The following is a 14120-nucleotide window of genomic DNA, read 5'->3' as shown; positions in this document are numbered from 1 at the left end:
CAAAAAACAGAAGCGCGTGGGCGTTGTGGCGTGAAAATCATGAGTGAACCGTTATTGCGCGTCGTCGTTTCTCCATACTCAGTCAAACCACAACAACAACAAACCCGCAGAGCGTCGTTACGCTTCGAACCCAGAAGCAAACAGCTGACGACGACGACGACGGAGTATACGATTTCTTTGTTTGTGCTAAGTTGATACGGTCGGTGAGACGCAGAGCAGATAGAACCGAAAGGCTGGAGAGGTGCCGAACGGTTTACCAGTAGTGCTGCACTCGCAGACAAAGCGGCCATCGGTTCACTAAAATCGAAGCGTTGTTGATGTTGTTGTTGCTGTTTGGATAGTACACATGCTATTTTACAACTTACTACAACACAGACAGCTCAGATATACAGGCTGATCTTTGGTGTGGTGTAGTAGTACATGTAAAAACAAATCTAGAGTTGGGCTTTGAAGCGGGGTCTGCTTCGAGTAGAGATCCAAACATCGGATAGTCATTCGCTAGTGAACAGTGAAGCAGTGAAAACCTTCCCGCGGTTTCGGAGGATAGTACGGGTTTTGGAAAACTGTCTACCGAGGAAAAGTTTGCCAAAACAGTGTAGCGAAAAGTTTCTTTGTTTCATAGTGTAATGCGCAATAAGCGAACGTAAGAACGAAATCAGTTAGACAGATAGGAGGTGCTTAGTGGAATATTCATCTAACTTTAGTGCAGACTAAAGTGCGATCAAGTAATCGAGTTCTTTGGAAGATAAAGAGCCAATATTCAGAATGAGGCCCCCATCGCATTTCGGTAATGATATTACCAACACCGCCGCCAACGACGGCAATAACAACAACGGAAACGGAGATGACAACAACAACAATCGGAATACGATAGTGGCCAGACTTACGGAAATGGGTGCAACCATGATGTTTCCGAAAATTGCTGGACGCGGTATCATACGAGTCGTAGAACGATGTGATGATGCTAAAGAGAACAATAATCTAGGTAATTATATAGTAACGTGTTACCAATCACTAAGTCAGGTAACTAACATTGTTGCTCGGTGAACCGTTCGTGAACAATTAGATTGCAGTGCAATACTTGCTGGTGAGTGAGACTTGGACGCGTTCCAGACGCGCCGAACTCGGCATGTGCAAACATTGCTCGAGAAACTGAGGCGAGAATCGTGTCTAAAGTATTGGTCTGGATCGAGGTGAAGGGGAAAGATTGCCAAAACAGAGCGGGTTGCAATGAAAGCGAAATGTTGTGAAAAGGAAAAAAACGAAACCCCATAAAAACATCGCTGCGCCATGTGCCCCATCGGAAAAGTAAAACGGAGACTCTAGCTCTGGTGGCGTCGAGGTCACTGTGCGATTTCTCACAGAAGGCCCGCTAGTGGTGGCTACCTTTTAAGTTGGGGGGTTGACTCGCCAATATGATCGCATGGTGCACTACCTGGCAGCAGACACTAATGCCATCCGCTTTGGTTGTTTCTTCATAAAAGTCGGATGGTTTCGGTGGATATGGAGAATTGAAGTACCGTTTAGTGATTGTCTTACGAAGATGAACTTAATTGGATCGTTTGGAGTTTATGACTCAAGGGCAATGTTAGAAGTCCTTGAAGCCTTTTTCTTTTACCTCATTACACAAAGTAGTGTATTTTGTATCACGAGAAATGACTTTCATCATCTAAAAAACAAAAATTTACACATCAACATATATTGATTTCTATTTGAGGAAAAACGATGACCACCTAATAATGGAATCAAATATTCAAGTATACAATATACAGTATATGTATTTTCAGTAGAATGCTTCTATAACATTTTTCATGTAGAAACACTTCTTGTACGAAATATTTCCATTTTAAGTCGAAATTGTTGGTGAAATGTGAAGAAATGGAGACTGCACCGTTTCACATTACCTGTGCTTGCTGTATGGTGGATATCATGTACAATCCCCAAAAAGTTTTTTTTAGAAAAACTGTTTTTGCTTTGAGTGTGCCCATTTTGAAATGTTTCTATTTAAGAAAAAAATCAAAATGGATCTGAAATCTATTACTAATCCGGATATAATATTTATTTTCTTATCATGACCAAATTCTACGATCAGTAAGAACGATTTAGTCGTAGTTATAAATTTACGTCGGAATTGCTATAAATTATTGTTTCTGTAAACTAGAAAGATAGATTGTTTCGATAAACGTATTTTTCCATATGACAACATGGTGAAAAAGAAATTACATGAAAATCTGTGTACCTTAAAAATAATCTAAATTGGTACGATTACAATCTGCTCAAATCCGGATTCCTGTAACTATGTACAAGATCCAAGGCAAATGTTAACATTTGAAAATAAAACCAAACAATTTTGGTATCAAAATTGACGCAATCCTTCTAGGAGTTGATTTTCATCCATTTTGAGTCCATCTGATGAGTCAACTCCTGGAGTGATTTAAATAATTTTGATACAACTAAACAGTATTGTTAGTTGCATTGCCAATTGATGAAATTTGCCTTGGATCTTGAACATGGTCCCAGAGATTCGGATTTACGGGAACCATATGTGGACTAACGGCTCTTTAGGTCCCGTGTACTGAGAATAAACAAAACTTCCAATCTTTTGGCGGGCCAAGATTCCAAATCGGTCAAGAATTGAATATGTTTGCAATAATTCAATTCGATGGGCACCCTGGTACCCTTCCGAGCACTTACGGGTGAATCAACTGCCGAACACATAGCAGCCTAATAAGAAAAAAATGTTGACTTCTTTGTAACAATTTGGATATATCGAGATTTGTACTCAATTGTAGCAATACTGATAATCTCTAAATCGAACAACTAACAAGCAAATAAAACTTGAGCTGGAGCTTGAACGACTGCACATTTCGTAGTTGCTCCTCCTAGCTAGTGAAGTTACGCAAAAAAGACATATAGAAGGCTACTAGGGATTAATTTACCATCTTCAATGTACAATAATTCAGTAGCTTCCGTTTCGAAGATCGATTACGGCGCCGGCCACGTCCTTACGTTCGTTAGTGGAGGAAAGTAGAAATTATGACTATCGTTGTTGCCAGAGACCGAGTTTACTCCCGCATCTTTAACGACTATAACGGGAAAGGAAAGTGCTTTTTATCACCGTGGTCAGTGACGAATCTTTTTACTGTTACCTTTCCTCTGCACGCCTATTTTAATAGACTTTACTGCTTTATCTACTTTACCTAGCCTCGTCAGTTACCCTGCAACGTATCGGCGGGGAGGAGGATCAAATAGGGGGATGGGAGGAAACCTGAGAAAGAACCCATTCGTAAAATGCCTTGTTCAGACTACGCTGCATATCAACTGATATCGCCAGATGATATCAGATATCACTTCGGGTGTTCACACTACAGTAAGATGATGTGCTTTAGTACGTCAAAGCAAAAACAAGACTACAAGAGCAATGCATTTAGGATGGAGATGTCCACCAGTTGGCTCGCACTAACGCGATCTCTCATATGGAATTGCCAAAATGTACGGAATGATAAAAGCAAATATGTTTCCTTCCTTCTTTTTCGCAGGCAACGCGAAATGCGAAATTTGTAGGGTTGCGTCAAATATCTTTTATCCGTGTGGCCAACTGCTGTAAATTTGGTTTTTATTGGTTTTTGGACATGATATCCACGATGTCATGTATCCGAGGTGATATCCGATAACAGCTCATCGTATGGGTTATCAGATAATATGGATAGTGATATGGCATCCATAGCACGAATCGTCTGATATCAGGTGATACACGGTGTAGTGTAAAAGGAGTAAAAGTCCCACTGACACCGAACGGTTTGATTCTACTAAGGTTCGAACTTATGATTATTCGCTTGTCAAAGCGGACTCTGTAACCGTGAGGCTACGAGCACTTCTAACTAACAAAATAATAATAATTGGTTTACAAAGTCTATTCGCGTGGTACTTCAGCTAATTGTCCCCCTATTCGATTATGGCAATGTACTCTACGCAAATGTTTCTCACGAAAACTTCGAAAAATTAAAATTGGCTTTCAATTCTGTCACCCGCTATGTACATAACATTCGCCGGTTTGATCACATTTCTAGTTACCAGAAATCATTAGTTGGGTGTACTTTCAAAAACTACTTAGATTTTAGACTATGCACTCAGACCGACAAAATATTATTTGATGGACCTCCGTATTTCTCGAGATTTTACACGTTTTCTCAATTGCCCCGATCAAGAAATCTCCTTTCAACCAGATGTGCTACCGATATTGGTAAAAAAGCTTTCCGCCATGGAACCGCCTGCCAGACGTGTACAAACGAGCTATAAGTTACTCAACATTTTAAAGATCGTGCAAATTATATTTTGCTCAATTGGATTAAATAAAATAATTTAAACCAATCTGCAGAGGTTACTCACAATGTTGTGTGCACAAGCTTTGAAAACCATTATTAGGTTATTTGTGTAGCAAATGATTAGATTAATAGAAAATAATGTTGAACCAAAAAGAAAAAATTGAAATTAGTCATGCGAATTTTAATACGAAATAGCTTTTATGGTAGCTACATGAAAATTAGTGTCAAAGCCTAGGATGGTACGAAGGCCGCTTCAGACATTGTGAACCACACCATATTCTTAAGTAGATTAGAAAAAAAAAATAGTTGTACCCAAAGATTTCTCAAATGTTTTGAATTCTATCAAATGGGTGAGCAACTTTATGTAGGGATTGGTGATAATAGTTCTGCTAAATTTACGAACCCATCACGTGTACCACAAGGTAGTAATATGGGCCCATTGTTGTTTTCAATATTCGTTGACGACGATTCGTAAATATATTTGATTTTTCGCCGAATTGAGGACTGTAGAGAACTGCACAGTCATTCATGCAAACAAATGTTCTGGACACACAATTAGGCTAAGACGCACGTGAAACGCGCTTCAGAATTAATTGCTAATTGCTACTGACGAAGAGAATCAAATGATGTCCAAAACGCAAACGAGTTGACCAAACAAGAACTTTGGAAGTGAATTTTTACAACTAAATTCAGAGGCTCTGTGAAATTTTTCGTTTTAAAATTAATACGATGAAGGGTAGAAAAAATATAATTAAAAGGATGGCAGTTTTAAACATGATAAGTGATACAAACTGCCAAGAATTGGTAAAAAATCTTATGTGAAAATTATCCTTACGATAAAGTATGGGTCATTCCATACGAAGTGTACATGCCACTTGGAGACGACCATCACAAATTTTACTCAAAGTTGGGGGAATTGTTCATCTACTGTCTTTTTGGAAAAATCCCAATTTTGGTGTCGATTGGAATACCCCCCGCTCTGTGGGACCCCCTGTTCAATGCAGAATCACGCATTTTTTGTTCAAAATCTCTTTTTTCTTTTTCCTACAATTCATAAACGTAAGATGTTCGAAAAATACTGATAGATGATTTTTGAAGAGAATAAACCAAGGAATCCAGAAAAAAATATAAGTTTTGACCGGAAGTGTTGCCAGATAAATTATTTTTGTATTTGAAAATTAAATTTACATTTTTCGGCAAATGCAGCTATTTTTATTTTAAATTCATCGTGTTCCTTGGAAAGTTTCACATGAGAAACAACTATCATCCCGAGGTAATATGAGCAAATCTTGAGATATAACATTTTTACGAGGAAAGTTGTTAACTTCGTAATTATTTTTTTATAATTTATAGGCGTAAGACACCCGAAAAATAGTGATAGGTGAATTTAGAAGAAAATAATACAAGGAATCCAGAAAAAATATTATTTTTGTTCGGAAGTGTTGCCAGATAGATTATTTTTGTATTTTGAAATTAAAATTGCATTTTTCGGCCAATACGGCTGATTTTATTTTGAATTTGATGGTTTCATCGTATTTCTCGGAAAATTTTACGTAAGAAGCACTAACCACCTCGTGGTAATATGAGCCAATCTTGAGATATAACATTTTTACGAAAAATTAATAACGAAATTCAAAACTTTTTTCGTAAAAATGCTATATCTCGAGATTGGCTCATATTACCAAGGGGGGAAGTGTTTCTTACGTAAAATTTTTCAAGAAATACGATGAAACCATCAAATTAAAATAAAATTAAAATAAATTTTAAAATACAAAAATAATCTATCTGGCAACACCGAAAAAAAAGTAATATTTTTCTGGATTCCTTGGATTATTTTTTTTTAAAGACCACCTATCACTATTTTTCGGGTGGCTTACGTCTATGAATTATAAAAAAAATTAATTGCAAAGTTTACAACTTTTTTCGTAAAAATGTTATATCTCGAGATTGGCTCATACTACCTCGGTATGATAGTTGTTTCTCATATGAAATTTTCCAAGAAACACGATGGAATTATCAAATTTAAAATAAAAATGACTGATTTGGCCACAAAATGTAAATTTAGTTTTCAAATACAAAAATATATATCTGGCAACACCTCCGGTAAAACTTATATTTTTTTCTGGATTCCTTGGTTTATTCTCTTCAAAAATCATCTATTAGTATTTTTCGGACATCTTACGTCAATGAATTGTAGGAAAAAGAAAAAAGAGATTTTGAAAAAAAATGCGTTTGTGCTTTTTCGTGGTCACTTCGTGTGGAATGACCTGTATTTTTTTCGCACATATGAAGACGATATTTTTAAGATCATTCGAGTGGAATTGCACACACATTTACATTTTCAATCGGTGTTGCTCTGGGCTAAATCTGGCGAATATGGAGGGTGGGGAACCAGCTTGTAGCGTAATTTCTTTAATATATCGGTCGTGTTGTTAGCAGAATGAGCGTGAGTGTTGTCTTGGTGAAGGAGCACTTCATATCGTATGCAAACGTTTCGCCTTGGATTTAATTATCCAATAATGTGCAGATTCATTTTAATATTGATAGTTTCATGATGTTCAAGGAAGTTGATGAATGCTATATCATGCGAATCCTAAAAAAATCTGGTCTACACTTAACAGTTGATTGTTGCGTTTTCGGGCGCTTCGAATTACTCTTTTTGGGCAAAAACCCGTCTGCCGACCATCGATAGAGTCTAGTTATGGATCAACGTTTCATCCATTGTCAAGGAGCACTGCAAAAATTCCTTCCTAGTGCGCGTAATCAGTGCCAGATTCTCTATCGAAAGTTTGACACTTTAAACTTTCTGATTAATTGTTAAGAAACGCGGTATCCATCGCACGCACAGTTTCCTTATGTGCAAAACATTCATCAATGATATGACCAAAATTTCAGTTTGCACTTTTTTGGATATTTATTTGGCTTTCCTGAGCCTGGTGCATCGAAATTGAGTAAACCAATATTTCACGCTTGAATTAGCTGCAGCGGTGTTCTTTGAACCTTATCAAGCCGTTGCACACTGTTTCCGAAGCGGCAAAAACGTGATCGAAATTATGTTGACCCAAAGAACTTGATTTTAGAGCCACAGTGTCTTCAGCAAAGTTGTCCCATTATTTATTCTCCATGTTATAGGAGTTACAGTTCTGTGATCATTCCACTTAACAGTGAAAAGTGAATTTTACTTTTTTCATTTTTACATAAAAAAATTCATCGTGTTCGGCAAAGTTATAGCAAATTTCAGGAGAAACAACTTTGTTGAAGACATCATACTTCTATCTGCCTATTTAAAAGGACTTATGAGGAGTTTCTACAGCTTGCGACTAAAAATCAGCTCTTTTATTTAACTTTTAGTAGTTATTTGCTACAATTTTCAAATGTTCTATAACATTGTTTGCTATAATAGAATAAACAATTTTTTCGAAGAAAGTGTATTTTCATCTCACACATTTTTTTTAGTAATTGGCATTTTCTACTTGAATAATGCACTAATTTACACTAATTACTTTATACTCAAAAAAATTGATTTTGGACCCATAGTGTCTTCAGCAAAGTTGTTTTGTTATTTATTCTGCATTCTATGAAAGTTAGAATTTTGTGATTAATCTACCCAAAAAAGAGAAACGAATTTAATTTTTTTAATTTTTGCGTATAAAAATCCAGTTTGCTGAGTGATGTTTTAACTCAATTTATAAGAAACAACTTTGTCGAAGACACCATATTCCTATCTGTCAATTTAAATGAAAATCCAATATCATTTTTTATATAACTTTTTATAGTGAATTTCTAAAATTTTTAAATGTTCTACAATGTTTTTCAGTATAATAAAACACATGAGTTCACCGAAGGAAGCTTATTCTTATCTCTTATAATTATTTAGTTAATTGAAGATTTCTTTTAAAATAGTGCACCAATTTACTTAGAGGTATAAACACAGGAGACAGCGAGAGACAAATGCTTATATCTGAATTAAATGATGCTTTAGTTATACTTTAAAATAGAAATGGTTTGGTCTGCAAATATTTGCAGATTTCTAAGTAATCTGTTAGTAAATTAATGCATTGTTTTGATAAAAATCGTCAATAACCAGAGACATTGTTTGTTTTGTTATAACAAACAATATTGTAGAACATTGAAAAATTATAGAAAATCACTACTGAAGGTTATATTGAAAAAACTGATTTTTAGTGACAACCTGTAGAAAACTTTACATAAGTCTATTTAAATAGGCAGATTGAAATATGGTGTCTTCGAAAAAGTTGTTTTTTATAAAATGTGCTACAACTTTGTCGAAGACGATGAATTTTTATGTGCAAAAATGAGAAAAGTCAAATTCGCTTTTCACTGTTAAGTGGATTAATCACAAAACTATAACTTCTATAACACGGAAAATAATTAATGGAATAACTTTACTGAAGACACTATGGCTCTAAAATCAAGTTTTCTGGGTCAAAATAATTTCAACCACGTTTTTGCAGCTTTGGAAACAGTGTGCGTTGCACAGTGTTTATAGTTTGCTGATTTTATGTTCTAAATAAATAGCTCTGCTCTAAATGAAATTTAATTTTAGTGATATACTTCTTTTTTGGGAAAGGTTTCTATGTATTTTATTGCGCTTCTTTAAAAAAGGACGATCTGGTGATTAATTTAGATGATATGAAAAAATTATTTCTTTAGGACAGTAAGTGTCTCGTAAAGTTGTTGCAGACGCTTTTGCTAGCATCTTTGTCGCAGGTGTTAAATTTTTATCTCTTTTATTTAAAAAGTTATTGATATTTATTAATAGAAAACTCACTCAAATCAAAATTTTCAATATAACGTTTTTCCAACATTTTCTACATATTTTATATCTTCTTCAAAGTTATTAGCCAAACAGAAAAACATAAGTTTAAAAAAAATTAACCATTACCGATTTTTCGAGAGCTAATTGAACTCATTAGTGTGCAAAAATACGCTGGTATATATGACCCAATGAAATACAAAAATACAAATACATACAAAAAGGTACAATGAAGAAAGTAAATTTCTGTCAAGGTTTAACACATGACGTCATCTAGAGTGAGAGCAATAAGGTGAAAACTAAGTAATAACATGGCATGAAATTTCGCCAACATTCTAGTTAAGGTTGGTACAATCAGATAGCCTCTATTTTTTTCAATTTTAGCTCAAACACAATACACAAACATACATATAACATTTCAAACTTTATCAAAAGGATTCTTTTACTTGCATTGGATTGGTCAGTGGTAACTTTTGATTTCCACAGTCGTCTAGAAGTAGTGGAAATTATAAATGTAGTTTGTCGTTTTCGCGGTTTAGCGTAAGAAAACGCTCGAGACTTTCTATACGAAAGCGTAGTAATTTTCAATATTATTTTCAATAATAATTCAATAATGCAAATATCTTTGACCCTTTGAAAATAATTTCTTCGTGCAACGCTCTATCATATGAGTATTTCGTTTGATGTAACGATTTTTACGATTTACGATTTGATAAAAATTACGTAGAGCTGATTGGGTGTAGTAAAGATATTATATTATTATATTAATCCATTGTTTAAGAACACATTCGCCCATTAACTGGCTTGAAAAATAACAATAAAGTGTGATGAGAAACTGGTGCTTTGGACTGAAATGGTGTGTTCGGCAAAGTTATGGATACTGAAGGTGCTGTACTGATTAAAAATATAAACAGCGTGAAAACTTTGTTTCATTAATAAAAATTAACAAAACATAAAAAATCAATGTCTTGGAAAGTGAATTTCTATTTTGCTTTTTTGAATAGCTCATATTAGTAATTATGTCTAACTTTTCTCATTTAATATGCACCAAAAACTTTGCCGAAGTCTTTGCTGTTTCAGTCAAATACATCTTCTCTAACATGCTATGTTTTAACCTATGGTATTTTTAATAGAACAATAAATGTGACCTAATTTCATAAAATGACATTATTATTACTACTAAGTTGTTCAAACTTGCATCTAAAACATGTACCTATGAACGGTCCAAATCGATTCGTGATGTAACGTGGATATTTTTTGACACAATTGAACACATGACTTCGAAACAAAACTTGTTATCGATAAAAAATTATCATAAATGCCCGGAAAATATGAACTGCATTCCATTTTCAGTATTACTTTTCCACTTGTTTAGTATTTTTTCCTCGAATGAATAATTGAGCAATTTCATTTGAATTTTGACGTTTTTACCCGCTAGTTTAGTATTTGTTCTGACAACACAAAGGTTACAAAGGGTTTAAAACTTAATTTAGACACGAAAATAGAAGTGCTGCTTGGTTGTAGTGAACATTAAGAAATCCATTATTTTTATTAACTAATTGAACGGGAATACAAATTTCAACATTTCCAGAAACTGCAAGCCGCCATCTTGGATTTCAAAATGAGTGCATTGTAGTCTGTGGTGTTTGGCCTCTTAAGCTGTTATCGAGAAGCTAGAAGTCGCCGTTCAGGCCGAAGTTGTCCTAAATCCTGTTAACGAATAAAAATTGAGTATGTAAGCGGGTCGACAATGCACAGATTTTCCATTGGCAAAACAAAAACTGTTTCCTGTGACTCAGCATCGATAAATACCGGTATAAATACGATGAGAGGTAGGTAATCGAAACCAAAATACTACCAATTGTACATCGCAATATTGCTTCCAATGTACGATAAGTGAGTGATAAGGATTGGTTTTGGCGTAGTTGATTTTGTCATGCGCGCCGCTGCTGTAGTTACTGACCGATTGGTAGGTACAGGCAGACAGCGCGAGGATCGCAATCATAGAAGTGGCTGTTAACTCTTGACGTCACCTACTGTCGACAGAGAAATTAAGGTCAAGCGGGTGCGTTGGTAATACAATCTAGAGCAAACTGTGGAATCCTCTTGGTATTAACGCTTTTACTTTAACTGTTGGTTTCTCTAGGCTGATATTCGGGAGTACCACAACAATTAACATCATGTCCTATACCAGCTATAAAATTTTCTTAATTGATAACTCTATCTCATAAAATCTGCGCAGCGATTGGAGGAAGCAATGGAAACTATTACCTTCCACAATTACAGAACATCAAAAGGGACTAACTCATAGATGAGGCTAGCAATGAATTTGATAGCATAATATTAAATCATTACCCTGCACAGAGCTCTTGTGCGCTAGCGTGTCTGTTGGAACACGATTTCGTATCTGAACGGATGGTTAAGTAAGTTTTTCCGAGCAGTTTAACCCATCTGACTGCCCGTCAGCTCCGTCGTGAATGGAGTTGGAAACGCCAAACAAATGACAAGGAAATAATTACAATTGAATGCTTTTGATGGCGGTGTCATTTGTCACGAACATCTGTACATGTTTGCACAACGAAAGCGAATTAGCACTGAGATCAAAAAAGTTGTAATTATATTATGCACTGCTAGTGATTATTACTGCCCAAGTAAGCGCTACTAGTTGTTAGTAAGATAAAAGGGAGAAATTCACCGTTGAATTCGATATGACTAATGATTCATGTCCAATTACGCTAGAGAGTGTTTTCCATTGTGATTACGATCAAGACAAGACCTTCGGTGCGATCTTTCCCTTGTGACTGAAGGTTCACGTGGGCAGAGCGCTGCCGTCGACTGTAGAAAATTTTCCACTACGACAAATCCAGGTCATTTTTTTCACTAATTGAAACGCCATACCACACACTTCGCAGTAGATCATCGGCAAGAAAAAATCATTTTCCGCGAAATTTCTTCCTTGTTGTTGTCTTGCTCTCGTAAAAGTCGGTGAAATATAATGTAAACGATGATGCCCTCCGTAGGAATACTACCGCGTGGGCACGACGCAGAATAACAGGGGCAAAGTCAGCGTATTTTCCCAACGCGGCAGTACGATTTTCCTTGTCCTGAGTCAATGACGCGGCTGGATCAAATGGGAACGTAAGCCGTCGTCGTCGTCGTCGCCGAGTTCTGCGTTTGCGTGCTTCGTTAACTACCACGAGGAAGAACTGCGCAGATTTTTCTTTTTCGAAGAAAAACATGTGATGAGAAATATCGGTTGGGAAACTGTGGCGCAAATTGGCACAGTCTCAATTGAAAGTCGTCATATAAAATTACCCCTATTTTGTGATTCTTGTGTAAATTTGCTTGACCCGTGAGATGGTGCGGTTGATACGTCGTCATATTTGTCACTGTAAACAATAACAAAAAATCCTTGCTGTTCATTGCTCTGCCGGTCTCGTGGCCGATGTCGCGTGCGGTTTGAGCTTTGAACGGTGAGAATAGGACAGTTGCGTTGGTGTTTCGCAGGTGTAATAAAAAATGTGCAAACTGTTTTACAAAGCCGGAATATGTTTATTCATACCTAATTCGTTTAACGATTTAAAATTTTTTATCAATTTTTGGTGGCCTAAGTATTTGCAGTCGTATTTCGTTCTTTTAATTTTAATCATACTTTCCTACTGTTAACCTCGTCAAGAAAAGTTACAAATAGTCAAACCGGAATTTTAATAGACGCCTCTTTAACTCTGTTATTGGTGAGTCCCTTTTAATTCTAGTAAATATTTGTTTTTCTTTGTCAATAGGAAAGGTATAAAGAGATATGAAACTATAACCTTTTCATATACTTCTGTAAAAATTAATTGAATTTACAAATCTTTTTAGTGCGCATTTTGGAACATAGGCTTTATTGATGTAGAACTACGTCTTGAAAAAGAAAATATCATTTTCCGCGAAATTGCTTCCTTGTTTTTATTTTGCTTTCGTAATAGTCAGTGAAATACACTAAGGTCGTTTTCTATGCGGATTTTTTTACGCGGATTCTTGAGTTTACGCGTTTTTTTACGCGAATTCCGGAATTTACGTAGTATTTTTTTTTTACGTGGATTTCGGAATTTCTTTACTCGAATTCCGGAATTCACACCGGATTCCGGAATTTTCGCGATTTTTTTACGCGTTTTTCGGAATTTACTCGGTTTTTTACGCGGTTTCTTTTTACGCGGCACATATTCCTCGCGTAAAAAGCAACTTTTGTGTAAAATGTGAACTGTAATACCTTCTGTAGGAAAACTACCGCGTGGGCACGACGCAGAATATCAGGGGCAAAGTCAACATATTTTCCCAACACGGCAGTACGATTTTCCTTGTCTTGAGTCAATGGCGGTCTGTAGGGGTGAAGGTAATATAACAAACAGCTTTATATAGTTCTATTGCAACCTTGCGGACGTGGTTTTGCTCACAACCCTTCGGTTATGTTTTACACGGATTTCTCAAAAAACTCGATTTTCACGTAATACATTTTGAATGGTTTTCATTCTCAAATCTTTTATTAAGAGAGGCCATTGATTTTACTGGCACTTTCTATATTTGCCCCGATTTCTTCGCTGGTGAAATATTTAAACTCTTTTTATTTAAACGCATTTTTATTTTGAAATACAGGTTACTTATATCGACCTGGTCCCACCAAATACACAACATAAGATTCGAAGCGTGACAATGTAGAATCATAACCATGTAATATTCATGACTTTCTATTCTTTGAGTAGCTGTAATGAATCCATTTTTCATTACCCGTAACAATGCGTTGAAGAAAACCTTTTCTTCTGTGCCAGTGGAGCAGTTGTTTACAAGTAAAAAACGACAGATTTAACGTTTACAAGTACGTCACGTCACGACAACCCCCCTCCTCCATTGACAAAATTTTAACCGTTCTCAATTCGTGTTATTTAATGATTGTCCTCATGTTAGAAAGTACCTCCCAGCTGCTCTCGTGATTCAATATATATAATTTCAAAACCCGGTTCGGAAGAGACTGTTGGTGT

The 14120-nt window shown here is 35.8% G+C and overlaps 1 protein-coding gene across 2 annotated transcripts in view; it reads left to right on the top strand.

Moving 5' to 3' along the window:
- Window positions 1-265: 265 nt before the first annotated feature.
- LOC129726810 (leucine-rich repeat-containing protein 20) overlaps window positions 266-14120 on the top strand; it is a 39739-nt gene continuing 25884 nt past the window's right edge. The window contains exons 1-2 of one of the 2 annotated variants that reach the window (XM_055683932.1): window positions 266-985; window positions 1067-1087. In XM_055683932.1, the coding sequence (XP_055539907.1) occupies window positions 766-985; window positions 1067-1087 (241 nt within the window). In that variant the 5' untranslated portion in view covers window positions 266-765. The remainder of the gene's footprint in view (window positions 986-1066; window positions 1088-14120) is intronic. The other variant, XM_055683933.1, reaches the window with a different exon arrangement.

Source organism: Wyeomyia smithii, chromosome 3 (genome assembly GCF_029784165.1).
Source record: "Wyeomyia smithii strain HCP4-BCI-WySm-NY-G18 chromosome 3, ASM2978416v1, whole genome shotgun sequence".
Taxonomy (NCBI): domain Eukaryota; kingdom Metazoa; phylum Arthropoda; class Insecta; order Diptera; family Culicidae; genus Wyeomyia; species Wyeomyia smithii.
This window is presented reverse-complemented; position numbering and strand designations above follow the sequence as displayed.